This window comes from Pterocles gutturalis, unplaced genomic scaffold (genome assembly GCF_000699245.1).
Source record: "Pterocles gutturalis isolate BGI_N339 unplaced genomic scaffold, ASM69924v1 scaffold26520, whole genome shotgun sequence".
Taxonomy (NCBI): domain Eukaryota; kingdom Metazoa; phylum Chordata; class Aves; order Pterocliformes; family Pteroclidae; genus Pterocles; species Pterocles gutturalis.
The window spans coordinates 2,034-17,463 of NW_010139017.1; the positions used below are offsets into that span (position 1 = coordinate 2,034).

General features: G+C 36.5%; 1 protein-coding gene across 1 annotated transcript in view; it reads left to right on the plus strand.

The window, feature by feature from the left end:
• LOC104468933 (DNA topoisomerase 2-beta-like) overlaps window positions 1-10,762 on the plus strand; it is a gene marked incomplete at both ends in the record, with an annotated part of 12,741 nt that extends 1,979 nt beyond the window's left edge. The window contains 12 exons of the mRNA XM_010083229.1: window positions 1,159-1,293; window positions 1,744-1,944; window positions 3,623-3,818; window positions 3,983-4,074; window positions 5,256-5,411; window positions 5,500-5,583; window positions 6,629-6,826; window positions 7,172-7,316; window positions 8,515-8,673; window positions 9,534-9,741; window positions 10,259-10,338; window positions 10,652-10,762. Of these exons, the coding sequence (XP_010081531.1) occupies window positions 1,159-1,293; window positions 1,744-1,944; window positions 3,623-3,818; window positions 3,983-4,074; window positions 5,256-5,411; window positions 5,500-5,583; window positions 6,629-6,826; window positions 7,172-7,316; window positions 8,515-8,673; window positions 9,534-9,741; window positions 10,259-10,338; window positions 10,652-10,762 (1,765 nt within the window). The remainder of the gene's footprint in view (window positions 1-1,158; window positions 1,294-1,743; window positions 1,945-3,622; window positions 3,819-3,982; window positions 4,075-5,255; window positions 5,412-5,499; window positions 5,584-6,628; window positions 6,827-7,171; window positions 7,317-8,514; window positions 8,674-9,533; window positions 9,742-10,258; window positions 10,339-10,651) is intronic.
• Window positions 10,763-15,430: the final 4,668 nt, after the last annotated feature.

Consider the following 15,430-nt stretch of genomic DNA (forward strand, 5'->3'; position numbering starts at 1 on the left):
TTGAAGTTACTACTACTTATCTTCAGCCAAACTTAACATTTCCACTGTTGTGACTGAATTGCACTCTCTTTTATTTATCTGTAAGCAAAGGAAAAGGTATTGTCACTGTTCAAGAAAATCCGGAGCTTCTGAACAGCATCTGGCTTCTGTTCCTTTGTGTAAAATTTTATAGGAAGTCTCAGAAGTGGTGTATACTTGAAAAAATTTGGACAGAAAGAATACTTGGGTGAACCCAGAATATCTGTAACTAATAGATGAAATACAGATAATGTAACCTTTACTTTACAACTGATGGATATGACTGCTTTGCTGTGTCTACTGAGTCACAGAAGCAGAAAAATCTTTTCTTCTCTACTTAGATCACAGTTCACTGAGTGTGCACTGTCAGTGTTCATGACATAGTGAATTTCCTTTTGGAAATTCTTGGGAACAATGAATAGAATTATTTTTTTTTTTAATTAATACAATCCATTGCCCTTCCTTTAGGACTCCTAGGCCTTCTGTGTAGTCTCACAGTCAATTGAAGCTTCACTGTGGTTGAAAGAGGCAGTTCTGCCTCCGTCTAGCTCCTTTCTGTATGCTGGTATGTGTTTGTGGCTGCATGGTAAGCTGGATAAGGGAATCAATTCAGTTAAAAAAAAAAATTACCCACCCTGTTAGTTACTTTTTAAACTGGGTGGGTTCCACTATCTTTGCCAAACAGCACAAGAATGAAAAAATGGTTAGGGGAGGTAGCACCACTTCTGTAAAGCTGTTGTGAGACTGGGGTGTTAATCTGCTTTCTGTCATGCTTTATCTGTACTTGCAGTTTTCTTTAAAAAAGAAAAAACAAACAAACAAAAAACCACAGACCCCCCCCAAAACAAACAAAAAAAAACCCCAAACACCACAAACAAGAAAACTACCACCTCACTAGGTTCAGCTGCGTCTTCGTAATCATTTATCTACGCTGTAGACGTTAAGATACTTGATCCTGTCACTTGCATGTGTGTATTCTGTTTTTTCTGTAGTATTTTCCTATGACTTAAGATTTTCACAGGCATGGTTGATGGATTAATGCAATATAAAGTGATAGCTATATGGTGTATGGGAAACAAATATTTTTCTGACATTTTATTATAAAGATCATTACCACTTTGCTGGTTTTTGCAATTTCAGCTCCCAAACTACAAAAACTTCAAAGGAACCATTCAGGAACTTGGTCAAAACCAGTATGTAGTTAGTGGTGAAATATTTGTGGTGGACAGGAACACAGTAGAAATTACAGAGCTTCCTGTAAGGACATGGACCCAGGTAAGTAACAATGAAATACATTTACATAAAAACCAAAACCAATGAAAAGTTCCATATTAAATTATTTAATCCTACATCCCAATGAACTTTTAACACAATTTCTGATGATTATACAGACATGGAAGGGAATATAGTTTCATTCTTTTGTGTGCCTTTGTAGAAGATGGTTTTCTACTTGTGCCATCTCCATCCATCCTACAAGAATACCTGCTTCTGATGAATTAATATTTAATCCCCTTTTTCTTTTGGGTAGACTTTTCTGTCCTTGTTGGATGCCTCTTATGTTTGTGCTAGTCTTGGCCTGCATTTTGCAGGTTATACTGGTTCTGTAAATTATAACTGGTGTCAGATGTAATGCACAAAGCTTTGAAGCCTTACGTTGTTCATTGGTTTCAGGAATTTAGAGATCTTAAGAAGTGTTTCTGGTTTTTGCTACCCTATTTTTAATAGGTGTACAAAGAACAGGTTCTAGAACCTATGTTGAATGGGACTGAGAAAACTCCAGCATTAATTTCTGACTATAAGGAATACCACACTGATACCACTGTGAAATTTGTTGTGAAGATGACAGAAGAAAAACTTGCACAGGCAGAAGCTGCTGGATTGCACAAAGTCTTCAAGCTTCAAACAAGTCTTACGTGTAATTCTATGGTAACTTTTTCATGTTTGACTCTCAGAATCCTTACTGTTGCTTGTTGTAAATCAAATATTTATGTAGTATGCTTTGGTGCTTGGTGTTAGTAACAGTGTATTATGTATTTGAAATTGTTTGAGTAGTAGAACATCGTGGTGATGACAAATATTAAGTCAGTATGGATCAGCAAATCCATTTCAGTCCTGGTGAGTGTTTCAAACCAGATTAGACAGGCTCGGGATGGTTAGTTTCCTGTAACTGAAAATTACCTGTGCAGCTAAACAAAAATGGTTAAAGTAGATCATACAAATAAATTTCTGGTGTATTATAATTACATTTGAGTTTTAAACTTGAGGTAAGTTATGTTTTCAAAATTGCACTTTATGCAGGACTATTAGTCCTCTAATAGGAGTTAAATGATCCAATGTTCCCACCAACATAAATCCCATTTTAGGTTGTAAGGTATAGAAAACACTGTCCTTAAGCTGCTGAAGACATAATAGTGATGTAAATTACTCCTATGGTTTATTCTGCTTGTAGCAAGATGGGAGTAAGAACATGAGTAAATACATGTCTGTCTATTATGAGAAGGATTTGAAATGCAAGATAATTTCTGCCAGAATATTTCTGAACAACCTGCCTTTACAGAGACAGAAGAAACAGTTCTATTTTTTTAATGGTGGATACGACTTTCAGATATTATCATAAAGCAAAAATACCATTACCGTTGCTATTATTGTATAAATCAAAAGCTATGTGAAAGTAAGTTAAAAATAAATTAAAGACCATAGAATTGGAAGAGGGAAAAGGCCTTGCTCACATTTTGTAGATGGTGCTTGAAAAGTGAATCTACTAAATCAAGATGATAGTATTTCTCACAGGTTTGAATGACCATATGAACTACTGTGAGAATCTATCTTAAAATTAATATTTAACAGATTACAAAATGTTTTGCAGCTTAATCCTGCATTTTCTGCCTACTGAAATAAATAGTAAGGGCTGCTTTCTGTGTATGTGTAGGAATTGATCTGCCCTAGTGTAAGCATCTTAAAAAGTTATGCGAGCTAGTCATTGTTCACCCAGCTCCCAAACAGGTATTTTAGCTAGATGAGTTGCCCTCTACAGGGGCTTATTTCTTTCAGTTGACTATAAGAGGGTGCCTATGGTGACTAGTTCACCTATAAATGTCTAAACTGGAGATGTCAGAAATCAGGCAGGATTGATTCCATCTATGATATAAAAATGATTTCTTACTTTGTTTGTGCTTGAACTTGAAGGATGGCAGTTTTCACAGCTGAAAAGTGGCAGATTTCACAGCTGAACTGAAAGATTATTAAAAATGCTTTTCAACTGTTATGTTAAATAGTTGCGAATCATTAGGTACTACTGAACTTGTGCTTTAATATTTAGATAAAATTAGTCATTTGACTGAATTCAGGCATATTTCTTTATATAGTTGCTTTCCTGTTTGAACATGTTACCATAAATCTCATCTTAAATCTACTTGTGAATAAAAATAAAATCTATCCAGCTGTGTGCTGTGTAGTTCTATAGTAAGGTTAGAGTTCACAGTCTTCAAAGTACCACATTTTGTATGGTGCATATATATGTGCAACAGAAATAAACTTGTACACAAAGGTTAACAAAGTTTGAGTTATGCAGTCTCACTCAAGCAGCATATTATGTATTTTATAGGTGCTATTTGATCATATGGGATGTTTAAAGAAGTATGAAACTGTGCAAGACATCTTGAAGGAGTTCTTCGATTTGCGATTACATTATTATAGTTTACGCAAGGAATGGCTTGTAGGAATGTTGGGTGCAGAATCTACCAAGCTTAACAATCAAGCTCGTTTCGTTCTAGAGAAGATACAAGGAAAAATTACCATAGGTAAGTAAATGTAAGTTAGAATTGGTAACAGTGGGGGAAAATCTGGAAATTATTTAAATGTAGTAGAATGTACTTGTATGCAAGACATTTATTTTCATGACACTGATTTCTTTTTTTTTCTTTTTTTTTTTTTTCCCCCCTGGTTGTGTGTGTGTGTCTTGTAGAGAATAGATCAAAAAAAGATTTGATTCAGATGTTGGTCCAGAGAGGTTATGAATCTGATCCAGTGAAAGCCTGGAAAGAAGCACAGGAAAAGGTAATAATCTGAAATCTTTGGATATATTTGATGCTGTTAATGTTATAAATGATATTAATTTATTCAGATGTTTGTTTTCTGGTAGTCTAACTTAATTTATAACACACATAACACTTTAAAAAGATTATTCATTACTTTTTATTGGCTTCCTTTAAAAAAAAATACATTAAACTTATACAAAAATATTGTCACGTAATATTGGTATCATATATGGATAATTCTTAGAAGAAAGCTAGACAATACCAGTCTGAAAATGAGAATGCAGAGGACTGAATTTCTTAATATACCCAACTCAAAACTGGCAACTTGATTTCTGACTGGCTGATATATAAAATGCTGCATCAGTTACCCCACATATTCAACTGATTTTCCTTTATTTGTCATATGATTGCAAAATGTAATTATTATGTATAACTTAGTCATCAGTTTTCTGTAATGAAACATGAATATTATAAAGCTATGACTGTTGAACTTACTTTAATAAATTTGACCTTGACTTATATTTATTTCTGCTTTTTTAAAACCCAAGAGGTTTTTTTATTGTTCCAAAAGACATATGTGACAAGTTCGATTTCATGCTTTACTATGGGAAGATGAAACTACTTTGAAAGGCAACTTTAAATTTATGTCAGCCACCCCTTTTCTGTGCCATTGTCACTGCTTTTGCTAGTTGTTTTCATTTTTCATTTGATTTGCTTCGCTTTTTTTTACTACTGTATTTTAACTCCATGCAGTCTGTTGTATTTTATAACAAAATTATTATTATGAGAATTTTTTATCCACTTCCAAACCACAGTTTATACATTCAGGGCTTTGATAGCAGTTTTTATCCAAAAGACTGTGCTCATTTCTAAGAAACAGCTATATGTGAATATCCCAAGGGCAAAGATCTCAACCCTGTGAGACAGCTAGGACAGTACCAATATCTGTAGCCAACAGCATACAAGGCATATGGCTACCATTGGGTTCAGAATTGTTTTCTTAAATCAAATTATTAAATAATCAAACTATAGAAGGTCACAGGAGCGTGGCCTTTCAGAAGGGTCCAGAAAAACGTTAAGGTCATTGAATCTGTGGGGGCACACCTGACTCTACTCTATAATGGGGCTTTGGAGCAGTGTTACATTTCATGCATAGAGCTAAGATTATTAATACTTACAATTGTGAATATTTCACTTTAGGCAGCAGAAGAGGAGGACCCACAGAACCCAAACGATGATGCTTCCTCTGCTTCTGGCTCAACTTCTGGCCCTGACTTCAACTATATCTTAAACATGTCTCTGTGGTCACTCACAAAAGAGAAAGTAGAAGAGTTAATTAAGCAGAGAGATTCAAAGGTTGGTACACCGTGGAGGGTTTTGTGATAGTATTTACTTTAGTTGTAACTTAGTAATTTACATTCTATGTACTACTTTCATGTTTTAGGAGAGAGATCTAAATGACCTTAAAAGGAAATCTCCTTCAGATCTCTGGAAAGAAGATTTAGCGGCCTTTGTTGAAGAGCTTGAAGTATGTTTTATTTTACATGTCTTTCTAAAAATATTAAATTTAAATTAATTTAATGAAAACATTAATTAAACATATTAAAATTTAAGCATATATAATTAAAAATACCTCATTTTGGATTAAAAGCATAGACCTCCAGATATAGTGATAAATGGGAAATCAATATTGGATATTCTTGTTCCTAGTGTGTTCCTCAGGGATTGTCTCTTGCATTTATACAATTTAATGTTTTTTTCCAAGTCAGTGATGATAAGAAAAGTTACCACGAGAAAATTTGGTTTCAGATGACACAAAAACTGGGAGTAGTAACTGGTAATAGTAATAATTATTGGTTGAGAGGCAATAAGTATTGCCAAATGCAAAGCTGTACATTTAAGAACGAAGTGTGTAGGCTATAAATACTATATGAGGGGCTCCTACATTGCCTCATCAGTTAACTCTGGAAAAAGGTAAAGTCCTATTGGTGAATAACTTGCTGAGCCTCAGCTTTCAATGTTGCCTGAAAATGGCTGATGTAATCTTTTGAAGTGACACAGGATAATACCAATAAGATGTTTGGTTTATTTTTCTTGGTACAGCTGCAATTGGAAGTGTTCTGTTCTCTGATATCTATATTTTCAGCTATATGTTTGTACTGTGAAAAAAGCTGACTAAAGGACTGTAAAATGTTCCTTAAAAATGACTGTAGAAACTAGCTGTTTAGATTAAATGCTGAAATACTGAAAAGTTACATCAGTACCCAGCCACATCCATGAGAAATAGAAATTTGGTGACAGAAAGATTTTCAGTCTAGTAGTGTCCAAAAGTTTGTATTTACTTAATCACTAATAAAAGTGTAATTTTTAACTGTAAAGGGTAATAAGGAATTTACCAAGATTAAGTGGTTGGTTTTCCATTACTGGAAAGTGTGTTACAATTCAAGTGAGAATTAAGGGAAGTCTTAGGCTCTGTTTAAAAAGGAGATGAATCTTAAATGATCACCGTGTTCTACTTAGTCCTCCTTAAAAGATAAAGTGTTCCCCCTACCCTGTCCCCCCTTGTTTGTTAGAAAGTAGAAGCACAGGAAAGAGAAGATGTTTTGGCTGGCATGGTTGGCAAACCAATAAAAGGCAAAGTTGGTAAACCCAAGATGAAGAAACTTCAGCTGGAAGAGACCATGCCATCACCATTTGGCAGAAGAATAGTTCCACAGATCACATCTGCCATGAAAGCTGATGCCAGTAGGAAATTGCTGAAAAAGAAAAAGGTAAATCAAAACTAAGTTAGATTATTTATTATTTAACTGCTATGTTTTTCTACTCTGGTGGCATAAATCCAAACCACCAGACCTCATTAATGCTCTATTTATATTGTTTTGCTGACGTAATGCATGAAGAAGTTAATACTGGATTCCTTTTACGTTTGCAAGCCTCTTGTGACTACTTATTGTTCAGGTTTTTTAATTGAGATTTGTTCTTTCCAAGACTGTGCAACAAAGAACAATGTATTAGTCTACTTTCATTTATTATCTTCTACAAAACTATTCCAGTTCTATCTTGAAATATAAAGGTGTAATTTATTTTATTTTGCCCAACTTTTTCAATATTTTTAGGGTGAAACTGATTCTCTAGCAATAAAAATGGAATTTGATGAAGAATTTGGTGGTGTGCCAGCTGAGGGTGGTGGGGATGACTCACTGAATACATCAGCCACAGCAACTAAAACCCCTAAGCCTAAGAGAGAGAAGAAGGAGCCTGGTAAGATCCTTACGCAGTCAGAGTTAACCTTAGTTGTGTATACTAATTGAGCTGAACATTAAATATATTTTTAACAAAGAGGGAGAAGGGAAATATACCACAATAATCACTATTTCATCTGATTTTATTCCCTGAAGAGATGTGTGGAAACACTTGAAAGTACTCTACTGAAATTTCTGTTATGTAAGCTGCTTTTCTGGAGGTGGTGGATCTTATATTTTCTACATTCGATGTTTTTGAGGGGGTCTAAATCTTTGAAGTTTTGAGTAAAAAAAAAATTTCACATAATTAGACTAATTCTGTGCAAACTGAAGTTAATAGTTTGCATGCTCTCTGATGCTGAAGGACATGGCACTCACCTTCACTCTGAGTAATAATATAGACTGTAAAATTTGGTTAAGTAAATATATTTTCCTTTTGGCATATTCAGTCGTTCAGACTTTGAAAGTTATGCATGTTATGGCTTGGCAGACTAACCAATGTCTATGTTAGCTTTCCTTTTTCCTCTGCTGGGAGGAATTTATTGATACTGTTTGAGAAATACATAGTAATGTTGGGGCAGCAACAAAAAAGAAAGCTAAAGACAGAAAGTTTAAGTATGAGGTTTTAAAAAAAAGAGTGTTAAAAATGGTTACGCAAATACTTCTTCTGAGATAAGATCTGTTTTTAATAATCCAGGGGATTCTCCAACCTGAACAGATTGAGTACAGCTATGACTGAGTTGTCTACATGCAGCTCAAATCTACCCTAGCTGATGTTGAGCACTTGACCTGAGCTTGCCCTGCAATTGACTGACTGCATTGTTACCCCCAATATGGTATCCTCTGCTTCCTATGTTAATTGGATTTTTCCAATAACTGTTCCTGATCATGTTCCCTGAATAATGGAAAACTGCTTGTTCTTTTCCTGGAAAACCCCAGCAACCTTTAAAAAAATGGAAGCTTGACTGCAGAGGAGCTAAAACTTAAAATGAGTGACTTCTAGGTTTTTCAGTCATAAATCAAATTTGTTTGACAGCAGTGGGTCAGGTTCTGTGTGAAATTATTTAATCACATTAATTTATTCTTCAGGAAGGAGAAGAAAATTTACAACATTTAAAGGAGAACTTTTAGCATAAAATTTATGCATCATAAACAATTAGAAAATATGAAAATATTTTTTGCCCTGACTGTAGTAAATGCTTTAACTTTTGTGGCAGGTACTAGGGTAAGAAGAACACCATCATCTACAAAGTCCGGTGCAAAAAAAGTGAAGAAACGAAACCCATGGTCAGATGATGAATCCAAGTCTGAAAGTGATTTAGAGGAGAATGAGCCTGTGATTATTCCAAGAGACTCTCTGCTTAGGAGAGCTGCAGGTACCCAACCTTTTGTGAATTATGACTGAAAGTTTCAACTACAAACCTACATTTTTTCCTTTGACCTTCCTGTAGGACTTTATTTTCTACAGATAACTTGCATTATATTTTCTTCACGGTTAGTGTGGTTAGTGAAAAAACTCTTAATTTCAAGACCAGGAACTTAAGAGTTGACATGAAAGATTTTGTAACTTGGTCCAGAAGTCTTTTCGCTGATTCTAAACACTAGAGTAGAAATTACTCAGAAAACTAGTGAATTATACAAGGAATAGAGAAGATAATTCCCATTGTTGTGAAATCGTAAATGTAAAACCATTACAAACAAAAAAATTACTCTAATGTAATTATACTGTCAAATAAGGCCCAAAAGCTCAAATGGATAGTAAAAATTTAGCAAAAAATTTCTGAACAGTCCATGAAAAGCAAAAATATCAGAGGCTGAAAGTCTGGCAAATATATAAATATTTGATAGTTTAGGAGAAACACAGATTTTTCTGGAAAATTGTTGTTCAGTTTTTCAAGCCCTTGATTTGGAAGAATGTTCAAACGATAGATTCAAGAAAACTTCAATTGTAAGTGAAGGATTTTCATTCCTTAAAAGTACTTACGCAGTTATGTCTCCATAATGCCATTAGCTAAAGGTATCTGAGCAAGCCATAAGTGGTGTTAGATGTTTGCTAACATTTTAAATTATTCAAATGGTTTAAATTATTCTTCTTCCAGACTCAAACAAGTTTCTTTTTCCTCATTCTTTTGTCTTGTATACTCTGAGGCAGGGATTACTTAGTGACTTCCACTTTAATTTATTTATAACATAAACAACTATCTTGAAATGTGTGTATGTGTTGTTTTTTCTTTAGCTGAGAGGCCCAAGTATACTTTTGACTTCTCGGAAGAAGAAGATGCTGATGATGATGATGAGGATGCCAACAATAATAATGATTTGGATGAGCTCAAAGTAAAAGCCTCTCCAGTTACAAATGACAGAGAGGATGAGTTTGTTCCCTCAGATAGTTTAGAAAAAGATGAATATGACTTCTCCCCGGCCAAATCAAAGCCATCTCCAGAGTAAGTACTGTAACTCAGGAGTATTTCTTTACTAATATTCTTTTGAATGCAGAAGTATCCGAAAAAAGCGAGAAACATCAAGCTGTTATTACTCTACATGTACCATGTAAAATTAAAATTTATACATTTCTGGGGAGGAATGAAACTGTATGTTATCTCAGCCTTGCAATGGATGTATGCAGAGGTAAACATGACTTACCAAATTCCGGTACACTGCCAGTGATACTATCTGTTAAACTGCATTTTGTAAGATTCTCCATTTTCCATCTTGTGCCAGTCTGGTATACAGAAGTATTGGGAAAAAAAAAAAAAAAAAAGGAATTCTGTTAATTTTAGATGCCTGAAGTTCATGACTGAATGGTGATTTTAGGGGTTTGGCTGCTGCAGACATATACAAAAATGCTAGAAATGCTTTGTGCTAAATCAGGAATTTAATCTCATATGGATATTATAATGTCTACATATTTTGGTATGTAGTTAATGCAGCTCATAATTTCTTTTTCCGGTTTGGAAGTAGAAAAATGTCTCAAGACAAGAAAAATCAAGATTTTGGGAACATCTTCTCTTTTCCATCTTACTCTCAGAAGACAGATGATGGTGAGCTTGTTTTCACTGTCTGTTTATCTTATAGCAACTGTTATGGAATGTATTAGGGTGTTTATGTGGTATACACAAACTTCACGTAGTAGTAGTAGAAGGATGTCCAGATTTATAATGCGGAAAGGGAAAGGAGGCTCTGATCCTTAAGAGGAACAAAGCTTGTATCATAGATAAGAAAGTCACAGTATATCCATAGCCTTGCTGTAGTATCAGAAGCACTTTTTTGAGATTAATTTTGACTGTAACTAATATTGATTATTTAAAATATGCAGTGAACAACTGTTATTCTAAACACACTCTGTGGTTGTAGATGTAACAAAATTGGACAGTGATGAAGAGGATTCTGCTCCTGTTTTCTCATCATCTTTTACCCCAAAACAAACAGAGAAAATTCCAAGTAAAACAGTAGCTGCTAAAAAGGGTATGTATAGGATTGTCCTGTAAGCCAATCTATTTATTTGAAACTCATCTCCTCCACCTTTGCATTGTCTTTTCACATCTTCAAAGTGGGAACTGCATTCGTTTATTTTGAACTTGGTGAAAACCACCATAGGGTGTGAACTTCTTCCGGCCCCTTTATGACACTAATTTCTGTCTTTCCACTAGCTACTGTAGTGTCAAAACTTAATACTTTCCATGTATGGAGTTGGTGTTCAGCCTTTGATTAGTTTAACTAATGGGAGCTTTTTACCCTCAGGGAATAAGTGACATAAGATGACCTTGGGATTGAAGATAGTCTTCTGTAATAGATCTAACCTTACTTACTTTAAAAGGAAGGAGACCCAAGTGCAAAGGAGGAATCCACAAGAAGTATTTATGTCCTAAGTAGATGTTGTGGGTTAACACCAACCGGCAACTAAGCACCACCCAGTTGCTCACTGGATCCCCCTGAGTGGCATGGGGGAGAGAATTGGAAGAGTAAAAGTGAGAAAACTCATGGGTTGATAAAGACAGTTTAATAGGTAAAGCAAAAGCTGCTCATGAAAGCAAAGCGAAACAAGGAATTCATTCACTGCTTCCCACGGGCAGGTAGGTGTGCAGCTGTCTCCAGGAAAGCAGGGCTCCATCACATGTAAGGATTATTTAGGAAGACAAAATGGCATAACTCCAAATGTCCACCCTTCCTTCTTCTCCCAGCTTTATATTGCTGAGCATGACATCATATGGTGTGGAATATCCCTTTGGTCCATTGGGGTCAGCTGTCCCAGCCGTGTCCCCTCCCAACTTCTTGCACACCCTCAGCCTGCTTGCAGCTGGGGAGGTGTGAGAAGCAGAAAAGGCCTTGACTCTGTGTAAGCACTGATCAACAATAACAAAAACATCCCTGTATTATCAACACTGTTTTCAGCATAAATCAAAAACATAGCCTCATACTAGCTACTGTGAAGAAAATTAGCTTTATCCAAGCCAAAAACAGCACAGCAGGCCATCACAGTAAGTTCCACTTGGCACAGTGTTTCTTCTTGAAATGGAGGATGAAAGGCTCTCTTCAAACCACAGAGGTGGTTTTTCAATTATTAGTCAGGCTTTTAGAACTGTCATCTTGCAGGATCTTACATTGTGAATTAAGGACAATTACAAGAAGAGCATGTTTATTATTTGGATTTGTTTCTGTGATTGTGCTTGGGTATTTGTAGGAATAAGGGTTTTTTTTGCCCTGTCTACCTTGCGGAATATTGGTTTATCAGCTGTTAGTGCTGCTTCTAAGAGAAAGACTTGCACTTGTTTCTAAATGTGTGCTAGAGATTATGCTACACACTTGCCATAATTAATGGTGAAAATAATGCTTTTTCTTACCTAGTAGTAGTTTAAATAGGTTATAGAATACAATTCTTAGCACATGATGGATTGGGGATTTTGTTGCCTTTCTTCCTGTATATCTTTCAGATAACTCCTATTTTTCTTGCTGCTCAATCTTCTGTCCTCCAAAACTTTTTTTTTCCTGTGATACTGTGGCCTTTGGTTTTTAAAACTTCTTTTGACCAACTTGCTGCTGAATTTAATGTATTAATTCTTCACAAAAAAAGAGATCTCAAGGAAATCTGCAAGAAAGCAGCCAGTTACAATGGTTAACTTACTCTCTTAAAAATGAGAAAAAAATATCTTGTGTTATATATTAGATACCAGTGAATTGCAGCATCTTTTCATACTCTCCCCCATTGTTTCCTTATTTGTAATCTCTTTCTTGCTGCATTGTGTCCAATCTAATTTGTAAACTGTTTGAATCAGCGAATGTCTGCACACTTCTCAAACACTTTCAGCTAGGAAAGTTCTATAATACAATAAATGAAGATTGTTTACAAAAATCACTGATCTCTAATAAATAGTCTTTTATGTTAAACGTCTGTACTGCAGTAAATATGAGAATTGTGTATGCAGTAGCTAGGCTTGGATGCAATTTAACATTCAATATTTCTCCCTCTGTTTTTTGAAGGCCTGGATGTGACAAGTTGTCATTAACCTACCTTGAAACCTTAAAATACAGCTGTGATCTGAGTTTCTGATTAACCTTTACACTCACAAAATAGGTATAAACAGGCTCTCTTTCAAGCAAAAGTTAAATGTTTGCCTTCAGAGTAGCCTTAGGGACACAAGTATCCCTCTCAGTGCATGACAATGTGACAGGTTGCTTTCACAAGTTTTCCTCTCTTCTCCTTTGCCCAGGTTAGACATGACTACAATTCCATGATCACAGTTTGACAGTGCAGTGATAACCTAGCATGCTTAGTTCATTGATCATCTGGTATCCTTTTAGTAGTCTCCTTGATTCTAAGTCCATCTTCATGCTGTGTATCAGCAGCCCTTTCAAAACCTGTTTTCTGGTATTGCAATATTCTATTCACTCTCACACTGGGAATACCTGTTGTGCGGCTGAAACTATCGTTCCAGAGTTTGATTTTCTGTGACTTCAGAGCTTGGATTTGTAAAGATAGAATGCTGAAACTGAAGAACCATTTGTTGTGCCTTGCTGTCTGTACAGCCACATTCCCTTTTCAATGAGAATAAATAAAAGAATAGGTATGAGTTCAGCTTCTTTTCAGACTTTGATTGATTTGAGATGAAATCTCTTGACCTCTGATGTTCACTACAGAGGATCAAGACATTGCTGAGCTTGCTTCTTCCTATGCACTATTCCAGAGATCTGTGGTTCTAGTGCTTTACAGTAAGCCTACGGGAAATCTGAAAAGTAGTCTTACTCTTTGATTATAAGCAGCTGCTCACCTTGAACAGCCCAGCTGTTCTGATTCTAGCAGTGAGACATACCCTCTGCATCAGCTGTAGAACTGATCCCATTTCTGGACTTTCTACTGAAAACTTGGGCTTCTTGAGAGCCTGTGTACATTGACCCCACTGGAGACTTCAATTTCATGTCATACCTAGTGGAGAGCTTGATTGTGCTGACTGTGGTCTAGTTGCTGTCAGAGATCCTTCCCACTTGTGCAGGCATTAGGTATACAATCAAAAGCAGTGGTTCAGAATCCCACTAGAGTTAGTACAGAGGGAGATGCGTGTTCTGGAAGCCATGGACACTTACTTTAGCCGTCAGATAACGACGAAGTTTGCTGTCCTGTGGACTTGGTGCAGGCAGACTTCACAGGAGTTGACCAGTGATGACAGGCTCTGTTTCAAGGGAAGACCAAGTCTAGTGTTTGTGGCAGTGTGCCATCCTTTCATTCCCCAGTTATTTCCTTCTCCCCAGTTCTTTGTTTGTCAGTGAGAAGTCTGCCCCTTTTCTAACATCAGTTAACAAACTCGAGGACTCAGGGCTAGCTGAAGATAGTTACATCTCGTGGTGTATGTGCTGGGTAGTACTTGTCAATGGAGCATACCTGGCTTTTGTTTGCTATGCAGATTTCACATTAGCAGCATGAGGAACTGTGCAAGGTACAACTACCTGTCCAAAACATACACAATGCTGTAAGAGGACATCTAAACCTCAGCTCCTGATCTTGAGTGTCACCTAAATCTAAAATGGATCCCTTCTACTAAGGTTCTGTTGCTCACAATTTCTGCCTGTCATCTTCAAGTTGATGAAACTTCTGAATGTTTCCCTTCCCTGCCCCCTAGTCTCTTTCTTATGCTGGAAAAGCTATTTCCTGTAGGACGACTTCATTGCCTTATGGGACCTAAAGTCACATACCGTCAGGTAACATTGCCCCCTCCGTTACTGATAACTACCTACTTTCAGTTATGCTTATAGGAAGTGTTCCTTCTCCTTTCAGTTGCTGTTTATTTTTTTCAGGCTTAGTGGTAGGTCTTTGTGGCTTAGTTTTACTGTATGCTAATACAGCTGGTTTTTCCCACTTCAGATATCTAGAGACACATATTTCAAGTTGCTTTCAAATATGGTTCTTGACTTCCATCCTAGGAATTGTTGCATCCCTCCCCAAGTCTTATCTGAAATGTTGCCATGGCCAACACCGAAAAAAACATCTGTGATGCCAAAGAAGGCTTTATTTTTTGTGTTGTCGGGTCTCGATGCTTGGACTGCCCAGTAGGTATTATCACAAAAAGCTGGAAAGGCGTGAATGTCTTTGTGCATTGACTCTCCAGTGGGTAGCAGTTGAAGGCATCATAGCCAAACAGTTTGTGGAGACACTCAACACATTCCCCTAGTGATACCATAATTGAAAGCTTGAATTCTCACAGATTTCCACATTCCTGGTAGCTGGAGTGGTTTAATGTTGTGATGGGTTTGCCCTTGGCTGGGGGACAACTCACACACACTTGTTCACCCAATCTCCCCCCCTTCCTGAGGATAGGGGAGAGCATTAAAGGGGTAAAGGGAAAAAAACACTCATGGGTTGAGATAAGAACAATTTACTAACTAAACTACAATAATATTGAAAATAATACTATATACAAATATACAAATGAGTGATACACAGTGATACTGCCCCCCTACCTGATGACCAAGGCTCAGCCTGTTCCCGGCTAACGATCCTGGAGCAGGGAGAGTCCTGAAACCACACTCATAGAACGGAGATGACAGTCTGAGCGTCCCAGACCGAGAACTGACTGGGGTGGGGGGGAGGGGAAAGCCTTGGGAGAGGGACCATCTGGTGCAAGATGACCCGGAGCAAAAGAG